The following is a 17,699-nucleotide window of genomic DNA, read 5'->3' on the forward strand; positions in this document are numbered from 1 at the left end:
TATAGCAGTGGATACCTGACACACTGAATGCAGACGTCAAATGAGTTCCACATAATTTAACCAAACAGAGGCAAGACCAGGCCACGACAGGGCCCACCACGAAATATACCCTCTCTCTGCTTCCTCTTCTTTGTCTGCTCGGTTATTTTAACACTCTCATCTCGTCCAAAACCTCTCATTCTTACAGTATCGGAGTCTGATACTTTTATTAACCTCTTTATTACTGTACTCCTCTGATGAAGCTGCAGGCATATGATCTTTTTCAATCATTCTGCAGCCCAGGTGCTGCTGTCTTCGACCCTTGAACTCATTACTAGAACAGCTGCTTAGTGCTGAATCCATTAGTCTATAAATGAGTCAATCAGATCGAGTTAATAAACAACAACTGTGATCATTTATTAATCATTAAGGTCATTTGCTGAGCCAAACATTCACTCTGGAGTCTGGATCACACAAAACCAGCACTCTGAAGACCTCTTTGGCAATGTGTGACATTATAGGGACTAAACATTTCATTGATTGATAACTGATAGATATATTAATTATGAAAAGTATCACTAGTTGCAGCCCTAGCTTGAACTTTCTTTGCTCCATAAATCTTTTTCTGTCTTTGCCTTTTTTCTAAAGTTATGCTCAAGACATATTTGGCTCTGGGAAGTTTCAATGGGCATTTTTCACTATTTTCTTACATTTTAGTGACTAAAAGATTAACAGATTATAAAAATGATCATTAGTTATCCCTCAACTGAACTTCTTTTAGCTTTTCTGGGTAAGGTATTGTTAATCAGGGGTGCATCGAATGTTCATTTTCATTATTAATAATCTTAATAATCATTTTCTCAATTAATTGATTAATCGTTTAGTCTACTAAGGGTGAAAAATGAGTTTGAATTGCCCTTCACAATTCCAAAAGCCCAAGTCGAGGTCTTCAAATTGCTTGTTTGGTGCGACTGACAGTGCAAAGGCCAAAAAACGTCACTTTAGCTTTATAGAAGATTTTAAAAAAGCAAACATTCACATTTGAGAAGCCAAAACTGGTGAAATTAAAAAATGACTTAACCATCAAAAAAATTCTGTCAATCTGCTAATCTATAAATCGTTTGATCTTTTTTGTTAATGTTAGTGGAGGAGGCTCTCTGACATGACTCCTGTACCAGAGGAATCCACCTGCCATACACACAAACAAACTAACTCTAGAAAGAGCTCTAAGTTTTTTTTGTGCTTCAGCAGTCAACACTTCCAGCTCTAAAGTGAAAAGATGTAAAAACCGGTCTCTCTCACACACACACACACACACACACACACACACACACACACACACACACACACACACACACACACACACACACACACACACACACACACACACACACACACACACACACACACACACACACACACACACACACACACACACACACACACACACACACACACACACACAGAATAGAGCTCAAACGGTTCCACTTTGTACCTCCTCCGCTTAATCAAAGCTTCTCTATTCAACAATTTGACCTTTTGTTCAAAACAGGATTATCACCTTCTCTGGTCTTCATTCACCCTTTCTCTCTCTCCCTCCCCCTTCCTTCTCTTGCCCCTCAGCCCGTTTCCAGGGGCGACCCGCGTGACGAGGGTAATTGCAATAATTTGTTAAATGCCATGGCAACGGTTGTTAGATGGGAGGGGTTTCAAAAAAGGGGAAAAAAGAAGAATTGGGTGGTTCAGGAAACAAGCGAATCTCTCATTTTGCCAAAGACAGCGGGACGAGAGGAGGAAAGGATGACAGTGTGTGTGTGTGTGCGCGTTTATGAGTGTGTGTGTGGGAGAGTGAGGAGTGAACAAGTGTTTGCCCATTCTCAGGGTGCTGGTTTATTGATAATGGTAGGGATGAGGGTGGGGGGACAGGAGGTAATTTCGCTAATGATTAATTTCTCTGCGGTCCTAGCTTAGGACGCCAACACACATACATGTATATTGGCGTACACACACACACACACACACACACACACACACACACACACACACACACACACACACACACACACACAGAGGTGCAGAGCTTTCACTCTATCTAGCCAGACAAACAGCTCTATTTGAACTCTCCCTCAGCCTGAAAGGAATCCTTAATTACACAATATTACCCCTCTTCATTGCCCCGCTGTGTGTGCTGTGTCCACTGCTGTTCAGCCTCCAGTGGTGTGTGTGTGTGTGTGTTGTCGTGTGAGGTGTAAGTATTCAGTGGTAGCAGCTGTTTCACACATCGTGACAAAGGGGTTGAGGGGGGCTCGCTCCCCACACATTCACCAAACTAATTGATTTCTGTTCAGCACTGTGGGAGAGTAACCCCCACATACACACACACACTTTTACAGACAGTGCATTCCTCTCACTCAAGACCAAGGTGTTAGAAGCTACCGAGAGAGAGAGAGAGAGAGAGAGAGAGAGAGAGAGAGAGAGAGAGAGAGAGAGAGAGAGAGAGAGAGAGAGAGAGAGAGAGAGAGAGAGAGAGAGAGACCTCTACAAAGACAACACAGGCATCCAGTTTACTTCACTCTCAGGCTGCCCGTCAGGCTCCGAGTACAGTGACAACTTACCCTAAACACACTTCACATCTTCCGTTTCCACTCATAAAAGGAATTTATCAGCGTAATCTCACTTTGTATATCAATTTGCAAACAATGTACCAACGTAAATCAGACAAACGCTTCATGGGCGACTTTTAAAAGCAACAGAGAAATGAAATCCACCTGTTTTTAACTCTTGGCTGATGTGGAAAAGTTGGTACCGTGAGCAACTTAAACCTTCCTCAAATTAATTATTGACACGAACATAAATGTCATATTGCCTTTGTGTTTTCTACAATGTTTTTCAATTTGAAGTTTGACTGATGCTCACTTAAATACATCATCTTGTTGCACACTCTTCTGCAATTGTTTTAATGGCACCTAACTGGAGAAACCTAGCTAATGTCTAGGGTTTCTTACAGTGTTTCATATCAGAGGTATTATTACCTTAAATAAAAGCAAACACTCAGAGCTTCTACTTCACACGGCAAACGTCACACATTTATGAAGCGTGGCTATTGATTTAGCCCATCAGATGGACCACTTGGATACTGACCTGCCTCAAAACATAATATGTACTATATCTGCAGTGTACAATACAACTACAACAGCTCTGGCTCTGATTGGAAATCCTGTGTGCCATCACAAAGCGCACAGCAATGTCTGGACAGTTTGTAGGAGGTCACAGAAGACTGGGGGTGGATGGATGATGAGTAAACTGGTTTGTTGGCGGCCTGTGCAGTGCACTACTGTTACAGGGTTACACAGGTAGTCCAACATCTAAATGGGATAAAGTGTGCTACTAGGCCACGACTTCTCAAATACTGAGATACATTCACAGAGTTTACAAGATACCTTTCTAACTTCTAAATTAAGTGGCAGTATGTACTTGATGTGGTTATATTTATGGTCATAAATTTAATTTGTTGTATTCTTAGTTTATCCAATTACCCAGTTTTTCCAGATGTATCATTTAAATTTCACCTTAACATCTATAAAAAAAAAAAAACAAACACAAAGACTTGAATGTTAAACTTGGTATTCAAAGTAAGAATGGCCATTTATGTATTTTCATGGATCATGCTCCTTCAAATCTTTCTGGTGCTCTTTTCATTTTGCAAGCATAATGTGCTCGTTGAAAATGTCAGCGCAGTGGCCCTGCTGAGGTCTCCTTAATCTCTCGTCCAACATCTTTTTGATGGCTTCTCTTACCATTACTGCATCAGTTGCATCCCACATTGTGTTAAACACAGTCCAACACTATTACACACTTTGTGGGAGGTCAGTTTTTACAAGTTTTGACTATTTCATTACATACAGTTCAGTTTCTGTCCACTTGAGCTTGTATTTTGTCAGCTGAAGCATTAATTACATTTCTTTAGCAATGTGTTAATAGACAGTCATATGCGACCACAAACACAGAGCTTAAATATAGCACCTTTGGATGATGGATTTAAATTTAGTGTACATGTTTGATCAAATGAAACACACGTTCTGAAGACATTTGTAGTGGTGAACTAACTGCAACCTGTGGAGAAAATGGTTTAAAAAAGAGGGAAAAAACAGCAGAGGAGAGACTCGTCATCTGGCCAGCTGTGCTATTTTAACAAGTTGCAGCATTAGACACTGAAGAAAAACTAAATGAAGTCCATTTGTGGCCCTGCAGGTGGTGAAGAAGAAAACACACAAATTTGTGTGTGCTTGTGTTTTTGAGTGTGTGTAAAGCAGTTTTATTGGATGGATCAGTAGTATTTATAGAAGCCTCACTCACACTAGCAAACTGGCATACAAACACAGAAGTACTCACAGAGTAGTATTTTTTGATATGGCGACGGATGTCAAGTAGCAGTTTGTTGCTGATGTTGACAGTGTAGTCGATGGGGCGGCTCCCACAGGGGGTGTGACAGCATCGCATCAAGCTGGGCTCCAACTTCGATCCCTGAAAAAGACAAGTGTCATGACAACAGATTAATTCTGACACAATATCCTCAGCTGTAGCTGCCAAGCAAAAACTCTCGTTCAAAATACATGAAAACAGGAGACAATAATGGTGTATACAATCCATCCTTGGCTAAATAAAATACTGTAGATGGTTTTAAAACGTTTGCAGTAAAAAGTGATGACTGATAAGAATGTCTGCACAATGCTGCATTGATGTGCAGCTGAATAACTGGAAAAATTACATCCCTTTTTGGAAACTTGTCAGTTTGTTTGTACTGGTCAACTCATTGCAATGCACTGAGGAGACACTGAGTTGTATTACTTTTAAGAATGTGTGCATAGCATCAGGCTTGGTCAGATTCTTAGTCTAATTTACAAAAAAATCTAAGGAAATCAAAAAACGTCTCATTTTGGTAAATCGTACTAAAACTCATAGTTTAGATTTGTGGCGTGGTAGGATAGCACCAGTATTCCCCCCACTCTGAATTCCCATTTAAACATTTTCTTCAAATATTGTCAATGTTACTCAACATAGGAACACATGAATCTCCTGAATAATTTAACAAAACTAAAGGTTTCAGTTATTACCACCAGTTTTAACTACTACATAAGAAATGGTGAAACAATTTTTCCTGGCAGATGGCAGGAAAAAAACATCGCCATAGTTGATAATTTACCCAAGATCTGAAACTGAATTCAATTAAGCTGCACATTGTATTATCAGTATTCTCAAGAGTATAAATCCGAACTGTTGGATAGTCGAATAGCTTCGCAAAACCCCCTTCCCCACAAACTTTTCCGAAGGGAACGATCCGCTGTGATTGGTCAGCTGTGCGGAGGTGAGAAAGGAGCCATGATTTTTACTTCTCTGTAAAGCTCTTGTTTTTTATCCATTTATAAACAATCTCGTGTCTCCTCTTCTGTATGACAGCTGGTTTTTCACCCGCCTTCCAGCGTCGCCTCAGAAAAACTGTAAACACTTGATTTTCTAGTATTAACCCGGCTCTTAAGATCCACTCACCTTCAGCAACACCGGTAACAGAATTCTATCTTCTATAATTACACGTTTCCATACTGAAATTACTTTTTAAATCAAAGAACCAGATATTTTCTAATACAACTATTTAACTTCCACCCATCCACGTTTGTACGCAAACTATGAGTCATGCAAAATTGTTTATGGATTAACAAATGGGATTTCTTCCTGAACCATGGGGGCTTTAAATAGCCCTTCTCCTCAACTCTACTGCATTAGCATCGACAGTAAAAACCACCAGCTCTATAGTGGAAGTCAAGAGAAGGTAAATCTGATTTATATTACAATGCTTTCACAAGATGGAGCCTGTTGGTTTGAGTCTGTTGGTATAATGGCTGAAGGGAAACAGATCAAGGGTCTGTAACCTTTACTATCAAAAAAAAAAAAAAAAAGTATTTTTGGGATTTAGAATCCATAGCTAGCCTAGCCAGGGAGACTCCAAAAGACTAGCAGCCACAGGGCTAGGTCAGGGCGCAAGGTGTGACACAATTTAGTAGACAAATGTTAAAACATTGTTTTTTTATTCGTTGTGCAATGGCTACACATGTTTACCTCTGTATTAGACTCTCACTGCAATAACTACAATCTCACTCCCACCAGTTTCAAATAAATATAATGTCCTGTGCATAAATATATGTGCACAGGGATTCATCACAGCGGCATTTTTAACCTTGTAATCAGAAAAAGTAGTTAGGTAACATAGCAACTTGGCCATTACCTTTAAGCCTCCACAAAGAATATGTCACAAGTGCAGAAGGTGTAAGGGCTTAAAGCACCCCTGGGTCCAGTACATTTTAACATCATTGTAGCCTGAAGAAAACAGATCAACATGACCTCAATACCCCTGAATTGTCCACTTGACAGCAAGGCTTATAGTTAATGCAATGGGAAAAGTAACCACAGTACATAACAATTACACTAAATATAACAGCTTTAAACACTCGCTCCTTTAAACCTGAACTCCATTTAACTGTCACATTGACAGCAGCAAAAAAAGGTTTCTGCAGGGATGTCAATGACACAAGTATGCATGTGACACCCCCCCCAACCCAGCCACACACAGGTTTTTTTGTTTGCCTACATAATTTCTTTTTGTAAAAAAGAACCCATAAGATTTTCTGCCAGCTCAAGTCAATCAACTCATTTGACTCCCTCTAATATGCTGCTACACACATTTACCCTCTAAATCTCAGTCTCTCTTCTTCTTCTTTGTGTTTTTTCTTTCTTTCCCTGTGGGTGAAAAGCAGCCTCCCTCCTCTCTCCATGATCTCTCCTCCCCTCCTTTTTATCTCACTTGTTTCATTCCAAACTTCATTTTGATAACAGAATTCTTCCTCCCTAACCAAGTTGGGTCTCCAAAATTTTTACAATGCTTACTCGCCAGTTATTTTATGGCTGAGCAATTAAATGAAAATATGAACCACCCAAAGTAGTTTCTGTCTTGAGTCTGTGTGAGAAAAGTTCAAATAAAGCAATCCAAGCAGCGTATCTTTTAACACTCGTCACTCCTCCTACCAAATGTCATCTATAGAACCTCTTGTCTGCACTTCCAACGGCCTTCTACAAAACTGTAAAACAATTTAAAAAACATTTACAATGTCAAGTGTCTGTTTTCATTCATGTCTTGGTCTGATAATGTGCAGCTTTCAGAGTGTGTTGATTTAACTGCCCAATGTGGGATACCCAACGCTCTATTAAAACTAAACTCAGGGAAATCCCTGAAGCTCTTTCCAGCTTTCCTTCCCCTCCACACTTAATCTTTTCATCCGCCTCTCCTGCTACCCCCATCAAACAACTTTCCTCCTCTGTCTGTCCTCCATCATCCATCACCGCCTCCTCCTACCATCTCTGGCTCTGTGTCAGTGGTGGAGTCAAGGCCCATCTGTCCTCCCCTCTCACTGAGCTGTTAGACCATGTTCACCACCCTAATTAACTTCCTGTCTTATCAGTTTCGCTGTGTGTGCGTGCATACCGGCCTCTGACGCATGGTGGAAAATTAACACCAGTAATCAGATGAATCCTGGTTAATTTAGTCTAAAGAAATTAACATTCAAAAAACATTTCAAGACCATATTCTAATGTTAAAACAACAAAGTCGGAAGTAGGCAGCTTCTTATTGCATGTGCACAAGCATTTGATTTACTTAAACTGAATCTAACAGAGCTTTTCTGGTATGTTTCCTGTGCAAGTGTGTAATGATATCAGCATATTATAGAGTGTGTCCATAATACTCCTTTTTTAATTTAATGCAAGTTTTCTGCCAGCGGAGGACAGAGGGTTGTCAGTTTTATTAGTGTCTCTCAGACAAGAAAAAGCTGTGTGCCCTGCTCCTCATTAGAAGTGATAGCACAGACACACACACAAAAAGGCACACACACACAAAAACACGACCTTGGCCTGACAAATGGTAGGAGATCAGTGTGTATGTGTGTGTGTCCATAGAGCAGCAGGGGTTAAGGAAAGGCTTTTCAAGTTGTGGAGTCCAAACTATGCCAATGAAAACAGAGTCCATATTGGAGCCAGGCAGCTGTCTAAAAATACAGACAGAGACACAATATGGAGGATGACTAAAGCATGAATCCTTCACAGGAAGTTTGACTGAAATGCCTTCGGAAACACCATTCTTCAACTCACAGACTCTTTATCTGTGCCTCTGCTGATTAATCCATTACACCAGTGAAACACACCAATAGTGAGAAAAGCTATCATATCTTTTTCCTTTCAGTCTTTCTTAGTATCTCTGAGATGTTCTTTGAATGGTTTTGTGTGCTATACACAACAACATCTCCAACTCCATAACTTATTCTTCAGCTGCAGCCTTGGATAGCTTTAATGTACACTCAGTTGGCAGTTTATTATTAGGTACACCTGGCTAAAAGTAATGCAGTCTAACAGTCCCGCAATAAATTCCTCCCTCGTGAAGGTTACAATGATCAGTTTTGGTTGAAACTGTTTCAGAAAGGTGTTCATTCAACTGTATGGTCCACCCCATTTATATCAATGAGGGTATGCAAAATAACTATTGGATTAGATGGAACTTCTCTTTAGCTTAGCTTATTATTTAGTTTATCTAACAGATCCAAAGAAGATTCTTAGTCATCCAGAGCAGTTTTGGCAACATCTCCTCTAGGATGATGTAAACTCTAGTGTATTCCACATATTTTTCATTCCTCTTAGAGAAAAACTGTTTGTAGTGATTAAGGTTAAGATCTCTTTCCAACTGCCAATACGCCCAAAGACCTAGTCGAGGTTTTTAGACAAATTAATGAATTCTTTTGAAGAAGAACAATGGATAATGGAAAATTAATAGTGCACTGACACACATAAAACAACATTTTAGACTTTTCCATGAGTAATCATGACAGAATATTTGTTAAATCTTGCAGCTGCATTCTTCATGTGAATACCTAATTTCTCAACATTTTATGTTGGCTAGGCAACAATGATCATGTGATTGTTACGTCATAGCAAACTGATGGATGTACCTGACTAAATGACTATACTTAAAAATGGACAGCAGACACACTTAGTTCTTAACATGTGCTCACAACCCACAATTTTGAAATGCTGTACTTTCCCCACAGTCATAGGAATGTATGTAAAAACACAACAGATGATTACTAAAGGGACGTTTCTGATAGCTAACAGTGTGTGCTTCTACTCACAGCTCCTTCAAAGACACAGTCGTAGATGTTGTCAGTGCCACACTGAGGGCAGGTGAAGGTGAACCTCTCACAGTCTTTGTAGCGCTCCTCATCAGTCAGCTGTACTGGAGCTCCCAGCATGCCATCAGCCTCTTCCTCTCTCTGGTACTGCTGCTGAGCTCGGAACTGACTCGGGTCCAGACCTAGCATGGACAAAAGATAATTCTGCTTTACACCACAAATTGGGTTACATTTCTTATTTTTACATTAAGTAGAACATTTGAAGCAGAGAAGGCAAAACACTTTGTGAATTTCCATCCAAACCACATCATTTTTATGACTATTAGACAACAATGAAACATCTATTTTGTACTTTTATTAGGCTGCTGTGATATTAGGTATGACAACTTTTCTATGTTTGGCTGCCTCAGCTGTCAACACACTATAAAACAGGAATCGTGACTAATGCTAACACATACATAAAGAGGGATTAGTACTATCACTCAAAGTAAACTGTGCCCCACAAATACCTCATGGCCAATGGTTATTTATAAAATACTGTCTTTAAACAACAAATCCTGAAAAGACATTTAATCCCAAGTGTTACGCAAGTCAACAACACCAATTAAAAACCTTTCACTCATTTAATTATAATTACATGCTTTCATTAAACATTTGACTTGAATTTCAGTAATTTGTCATTTTTCTAAAGGCATAAGGCAAACTGAAATTCCTCAAGTCATAATTTAACACCTGATGATGTTGGGCCACCCACTCTCAATAAAACTGAAGTCCTCTACAGTCTATCATTAACTCACCCAGCCACGTGGCTATGAGCACGCTGTCTATGCCCTCGATGGGGTCACAGATGCGGGACACCACGGGGTGGACCTGCTGGGCCAGGTAGTACTGAATGTCCAGACTGAGACCCTCCTGTTTCTGGAGTTGCTCTAGAGCATAGGCTCTCTGGCTGGCTGCCAGCGTGGAGCCGTCCTAGGGGAGAAAGAAAAGACATACAGTCATTTAAGTGTTGGAGATTATACTTTATACTACAGGTCCATACACTACAAATACTGATTAGGTGTTGATATGCAATTATAAAAACTCCTACTGTCATTTCGAGACAATATGATGTTCTCTCACATACACACACCTTGCAGATGATGTAAGAGATTGTATCTCCAGCTTTGACCCGGTGACCGCCCTGGGAGTTGATCCACAGAGCCACGTGGACGTGAGGGAGGCTCTTCTTATCCGGATAGTCCTGAGGATCTTTAGTCAGAGCCTTGAGGAAAGAGACGGAAAGTGATAATGAACTGACGGGTAAAGCAAATACAATAAAATAAATATAAAAACAAACACACCCAATGACTCCCAAAGGTTTGTCTCTAAATGCGCAACCACCTTGTTAATACACTCTGCAAACATACAGCTGCGTCCTCACCTTGTGTATCTCGTACTGGTTGAGTGGTATGTCTCCAGCTGCTACTTTCTCTCCCACCTCCACCAGGTGTTTCTGGATGTTCTCCACAATGACATCGCGATTCTGGTCCGACAAAATCTGACCGATCACATAACTGTAAGAGCAGAGGACAGAAAAGGAGAGGAGTACTTAAGTACTAAAAAGGATTGTAACTATTAATGTGCTACCGTGCTAACACTAGCATGCGAAAAAAGCTTTTAGTCACAACTCCCATTTGGCTTAGTTAACGTACTTTCCACATTCCTTGGCCAGGTCACACCAATCTCTGCGGACAATGTCCAAGCCTTTGAGCTCCTGCTTGACGCTGTATCGTCCTTCGCCGTGGTTCTCCACCACCAAGGCAGCGTATTTCTTCTTCTTCAGGAGTAAGAGTGACTTAAACACACCGTCAATATCTATCTCCAGCAGTTTGTAGAGCTTGTTTACTTCTGCCTTCACCTGGAAACAATAGACACACATATGCATCAAGTGAAAATGTCAACTATCAAAACAACTGAAAAATAAGAATATGCAACTTCTCTACTACACACCTTATTGCCAAGTTTGAAGACTTCCTCCAGAGACCTGCTGTTGGTGTTGATCATAATGGAGTCGGTATCTCCGTAGATGACTTCCAGATTCATCTGAGTCACACAAGAGGAAAATGACACACACAAAAAAAGGTTATAGAAGTAAGAGAAGTTACAAATTACAAAGGTATTGAATTAATAATATTCATAATAATAATTACTATTAATGTATTTTAATAGTATAGTATTATAAGCTAAATTGTGATATTCTCTTCATTTTCTATTATGTATACATTTTATAGAATAGTGTATAGTACATATACTGCACATCAATCATATACACACACATAAAACTCTACACTTTTATATATTCTCATGTATATTGTACTTATTATTGATATATATATATATATATATATACTTATATATGGTTCACAGATGATGGCTGCCAGTTGCCCTATTGGACTTCTTTCACACAAACATTTGCTCAATGTATTTATATAGTATATAGAGGAATTGTATATAGCTTTTTTTAAAACATCATCTCTCTGATTATTTAATTATTTCAGTCAAATAGTTCTTGATCTTTTTTTCTTATTTGTCCTTCAGGCATAAAAAAAGTATTTTAAAAGTCAGTTTTAATTTATTTTCCATTAATTTATATGATATTAACTTATAAGGGCAACCAACATCTTGTTAAATACCCACCTTCTGAACCATGTCTTTGGTGTGCATCAGAATCTGAAGGAGAAAGCAGAGAACAGTATGAATGGGGACTGACACAAACAACTAAAAGCATTACAACACATACAGGATTTCAGCAGAGTAAACAAACATATCATTCAGGAACAAACAATGATTAAACATTAAGTTTCTATGTTATTTATTCTGTGTGTGTGGTGTGTGTTGCTACATTTGTGTGGACATAGGAGCAGAGCAGGTGACTCGCTTTTAAATGGAGGATAATTGGCTAAGAGGGCAATTATGAGAGCGTGCTGTGACAGGCGTCTTTTCAACCCACACACATCCCAGCCGGGCAACACACACACTCAAACACACACTCAAACACGCACACACACACACACACACACCTTAATGACTCGTAATGGCCTTTATCACCCGCAGAGTGAGTGACGGACAAATAAGAGAATGCTGTTAACGCAGGTTGTCCACTGTGTGTGTGTGTGTGTGTGTGTGTGTGTGTGAGTGAGTGAGTGAGTGAGTGAGTGAGTGAGTGAGTGAGAGAGAAAGAGAGAGGGGGATAGATCTGAGCAGCAGAGGGATCCCAACAGGTGGGGGTCCAGAAGAAGGGAGGGCAGGGTTGGGGCTCTGGGTGGCTAATCTGGGGGGGTCGGAGGGACGGAACGCAGTGTGACCTGTCACCAGCAATCTGCTCCTCAATCAACCACGGCCGCATATATACACACCCCTACTCACACTGTGCTCCGTGTGGGGACAAGGACGTGGCTATTTCAGAGTGTGAGGAAGGGGCGGGGTCGGGCTTAGGCAGGACAGGGGGAGGTGGGGATCCACTCCCTGAAACCAGAGTGGGACTTAAGCATGCTTTATGGGCTGCTACATACCACTGTACGGCGGGGGGAGTTTGAGTCATTTACAGAACAGCCTCCTCCATTAGGGACTACAGTCAAGGTCAAGGTCTCACCACACACACACACAAAACTTGGCCTACGCACATACGCACTAAATTGTGCAGTTAAGCTTCCATGCAGACAAAATGACTAGCCTGTCTGCTGCTAGTTTTTGATTGAGTGTACAGGTAGATAAATCTTAAGAGCAAAACTAACTACTGCCATAATTTTGACTACAAATATAATTTATACTTCTAATAATACATTTCTTTGGATATTTTCAATACCTCCAAAATAAAAAAAATAGAATTTTTCAAGGCATGAATGAAAACTCTCTTTTATTCTAGTTTAAAATGTGAACCAAAGCAGCATCTAGTGAATCTAGAGTGGGTTATTTGACTAAAGGACTTTATAACTTGACTGTGCCTGATGGTTTGTTACACAAAACCATATGGAAAGTCGGAAGTCACTGGAAACTGTTTGGAAAAGGGGCAGGCACATTAAAGAAAATACTTGCCAGATGACTGGATGAACCATCTGTCCATCATGAGCGAACTTCAACCAATCAGCTTTATGAACTACACAACGTAGTCAAACTCTTGCTGAAATCAGTCAGGAGAAGAGTGAAAACCTTTTCCACTGAGAAAAGCCTTTATTTGCTCTTTTTTCAGGTAAGAAATACTCTCCACACACCTACAGCTGCCAGTAGTTCCTCACAGGGCGCTGATTGGTTCACAACCACTGTGTACGGGCACAAGCACATAGCTGGAGAGCGAGATTTTATGATAATCAGATAAAACTGTCTATTTTTTAGCTAATCCAGAAAATTAAATACCTAAATCACTGTACCTCATCATATGGATGCAAAAATCCTTCTCTTTGATTTGAAACAACCCCCTAAAAACCCTCATACTGTGTTCATACAGATAACAGCACTGTGTAAAAAAACTGCAGCCTCTTTATTTATTCGAATGGGACCATTACGCTGGCCACCCTGCAGTGGTCCCATATCAATGAATGAGAGGGTTGCACCCAAGACAAACTGAATCTGACTCAGTTTTTGCCACGATGCAATGCCAACCAGCATGGTGCTGCAATGTGGCAAATCAAATACATGCAAGAGCAAATTCCTGGTGCGCAAGCAATATTTTTTTTTGTTTACCTCATGACTGTCACCATAAAAGATAAAAATTCCAGTCTACTGCCACTGCAATTTTCCAGATTTGTTAAATCCTGTCTCAAATTATAAAACCACTGAGCAGTGTTTTGGCGTCTGATAAGCCTTCAAATTCACAGATCTGAAAGCCGACTTCCTGGATCGTATTTCATTACTTCACAGCCTCTTCGCATTGTTTTATCACAGGCCTTCTTCCCATCTGAACAGCTGCTAATACTGACACTAAAGGGAGATCTCTTAATGTTGAGTATATCATCATGTCAACAAATTTAGATTAAAATCTAGCCTTTATTGGAAGCTATGGGCTCGATGATTAAACAGTGAAAGGGAAGCGTTGGAAGAGGTGAGAGACAGAAGCGGAGTCTGGAATGATCAGAGAATAGACAGAGGGAAAGGGCAAAGAAGTGATAAATAGAGAGATGTAGGAAAGACAGGGAGAGAGCAACAGCAAAATGAGGCTAGAGGGGGAGGCGAACGAGGTGAGAACGTGTTGATGTAATTGATGTGTGGACTCATTTAGACAGGTTTTCCATATGCTGTCATTTCCAGCAGGACTGCAGCTTTATGGAATGAACCGTGTGAAAGACAAGTCGTTTGACCATGATACGATGTGCACAACTGACGGTGTGTGTGTGTGTGAGGTCTCATCTTTAAACACATACCAACACACACATACTATAGGGACCAATGCAAACACATAGCCCCAGGGGGTAAAAAGAGTGTGTATGTCTTCCCTCTGATGACTACACTAGTCACCACCGTGCATGCCGCTCATACTGGGGCAAACAACTTGACAGGGGAATCGCTTTACTTGACGTTGTCCTGATATTGTGTCATTTCATTCAGTCATACAACTGAGTCTTTCACAGCAACTTTTGATTTGATTGTTGAAAAGGTATTCATTTAATCAATTAGTTGATTGACAGAAACTTATCAACATTTTGATAATCAATTTTATCGTTTTATCAATTTTATTTTAGCAAAACTTCACTGGTTTCCGACTTGCTGAATATCAATATTTTCTTGTTTTCTTATTCTTTTATGACAGTAAACTAAATATCTTTGGGTTCTGAAGTGGTTGTGGGATTAAACAAGATATCTGAAAACATTACGATAAGTAATTTTTCACTATTTGATGACATTTAACAGGCCAAATGACTAACCGAATTTCAGTATATTGTAAAGACAATCTCCATTTCTGTGATCAAGTCCAATTGTAATAATTTGATATCCCAATTAGTCAAGGTCAAGCTCTTAATTGTTCTATTTTATACACAGTAAATCTATTTAAAATCTACCATTTCCATCTTTTTCTCATACTGTAAAAAACAAGAGTCAATTTTCTTATGTTCCTGCCTCTTTCACTTCTCAGCTCCTTGGTGTTAATATAGTGTAATTAGACTGGGCAGTAATTGAGCAGCTCACTGACAAGTGCTCCTGCAGACTGAGGGATCAGAACTGAAGATTTCTGGGTTGAAAAGACTGGACAACCACAAACATTATTTTATATTAGTTTTAATTAAAGCTAAAATCCTGTAGTTGGTCTGCTTTGCTTTCACACCACTAAGAAACCCTTAAGAGGTGGCCTGAAAGCAGATCGTTTAGACCTCTTGACCAGAGTTTGTTTCACACCAGCCAAAATGAACCGAACCAAACGCACCAGATTTTGTTAGGTTAGGTGTGAAAGCATCAAATTCAAAAAGAGCATTGTTCCTCCTAAATGAAATGACAGTAACACTTGTCAGAGTTGCAGTCCCACTGAACATAACAAGACATTTTAGTTTTGGAGCTGACAGAAGTACATGTGAGTGCGGTGGCAAGTTATTGTGTCCTTACAGTATTTCAACACTGACTTGCACAACTTACAGGAGACATTTTCCCTTTGTACTCCCCATTTTTTAAAACATAATGTACCCAACAATCTGCCTTGAGACTTCAGGGCACTCGACCCTGCCAATGTTGCTAAAAGATGTAGTTGGGTTAAGTGGTGCTACTGTAGTCTGTAACACTCAAAACTGCCATGAAGTGACCAAGGGAGACAACTGCAGGAGCACAGGGTCCATGGTGAAAAACAAGCCTTGTCCAGATGACTAGTGCAGTTTAATAAACCCATATCAAGATTCTCAGAACAGATATTAAGTTGGAAAAAGTGAAATGTGTTGTTAAGTTTGATATTTTTTGCATTTAACACAACTAAACATATTAATACCCAGTTCTGACATCTCACTGTAAAGTCTGCACTTGCCCACTGTTTCTATACATCTGTAATCCCTTTTATTTTAGTGCTTCTAACAACACGTCTTTGCACGTGCACCTGTGTGTCTGTGCTGCCCATTAGCTGCGCGTTATTGCACCCTGTCATGCTAATTGATGAGTGGTTCAGCCTTGTTGTGATATCCGCCTTTTCCCAGCTGTTGTTCAGCTATTTGTTGGCCTTATCTATTAGGGATTTATGTGTCTTGTTATCATGTTGCTCTCATGTATTCTGTATTTCAATCCACTTCTCCCACCTCCTCATCAAAATATCTTTTGTCTTTTGCCAGGCAGTCATTTTAAACAAGAAAATGGATCTTCATCATTGGTTGAGTGACAAATAATTTATAGACTGTATTATCTTTATTGCTTCCTTTCAGACAGAAGAATAAGTAGACAAATGAGCAAGTTGCTAAAGGACATCCAAGTCCCACCCTCAAAACTCCCGTTTCGAACCTCAACACGCGCACGCACACGCGAAACACACACACACACACACACACACACACACACACACACCCCTCCAGTGATCAGCAGATCAGAGGCAGCATGTTAAACCTCAGTGCGGCAGAGGGCCCTTGTAAAAAGAGCCAGGGGCACGATGACGATTGTTTTGAAAAGCACTCAGCTGAAAAGCATTTTGGGATGACAGTCGGCCGACTGAAATAGCACCTGTGGAGGAACACACCACTGTCAGAGCTGGGTGGGGGTGGGGTGGGCATCGTACGCACAACATGTACACAAGGCGCAGGAGTATGCGGGCGCACACACACACACACACACAAAACCCCTCTTTCACTAACACAATCTCACACAAAAAGATGCATAAAAGATTTATAGTTTCTATTCTGCTAGTGTGAGCTCTCATGTGCACACGCCTCCACACATACCCACAGAGAATGAAAATCCTTCTTTCACTAAAATTATTTCACTTGCATGCAAGAATGCATGAGTGCAAAGACACACACACCCACCTGTCCTGGCAGATGCCATAGCTGTGTTCTCATGTCTGCTGCTGGGAGGGTCAATCTGTTGTAAAGCTGTGTCTGATTTAATACAACCGGCTGAGATCACAAACGCTGGCGTTCGTCGAAAATAACTCGACAATGACAACAATCCTCCTGCTGTCTGGTCAATTAAAAATATGGTACTTTAATAGCTGGAAAGGACACATCCTGATGTGTCACTTTACCCCTGGCACAGTCAAAGTAAGTCACCAATGAATTCTTAAAATGTCAGGCAAATAAGTAATGCATGCATAGATAGTCAAAAGGACTTATTTAAATGTGATATTTGGGATAGCAAAAAGATGAATTGACTTTCAACTTCATCAGCTTCAATCTCATACACTGAGTCAGGTCTAATCTTTGTAGCTTTATTTTTAACTTAACTTTTAAGCATCTATAATCAATATTTTTATAACAATGTTGTATCAAATGACAATATGAAAGGGGGTAGTTCGTAGTGATGAAAATACAGAGAACTATCACCTGAATCTTCAGC

The 17,699-nt window shown here is 40.1% G+C and overlaps 1 protein-coding gene across 1 annotated transcript in view; it reads right to left on the bottom strand.

The window, feature by feature from the left end:
• pola1 (polymerase (DNA directed), alpha 1) overlaps positions 1-17,699 on the bottom strand; it is a 57,197-nt gene that overhangs the window by 23,739 nt on the left and 15,759 nt on the right. Inside the window, exons 27-34 of the mRNA XM_051410426.1 lie at positions 11,886-11,918; positions 11,199-11,291; positions 10,901-11,106; positions 10,630-10,762; positions 10,339-10,470; positions 10,004-10,178; positions 9,207-9,388; positions 4,372-4,503 (exon numbers count right to left, since the gene is read on the bottom strand). Of these exons, the coding sequence (XP_051266386.1) occupies positions 4,372-4,503; positions 9,207-9,388; positions 10,004-10,178; positions 10,339-10,470; positions 10,630-10,762; positions 10,901-11,106; positions 11,199-11,291; positions 11,886-11,918 (1,086 nt within the window). The remainder of the gene's footprint in view (positions 1-4,371; positions 4,504-9,206; positions 9,389-10,003; positions 10,179-10,338; positions 10,471-10,629; positions 10,763-10,900; positions 11,107-11,198; positions 11,292-11,885; positions 11,919-17,699) is intronic.

The sequence above is a fragment of the Dicentrarchus labrax genome, unplaced genomic scaffold (assembly GCF_905237075.1).
Source record: "Dicentrarchus labrax unplaced genomic scaffold, dlabrax2021, whole genome shotgun sequence".
NCBI lineage: Eukaryota > Metazoa > Chordata > Actinopteri > Moronidae > Dicentrarchus > Dicentrarchus labrax.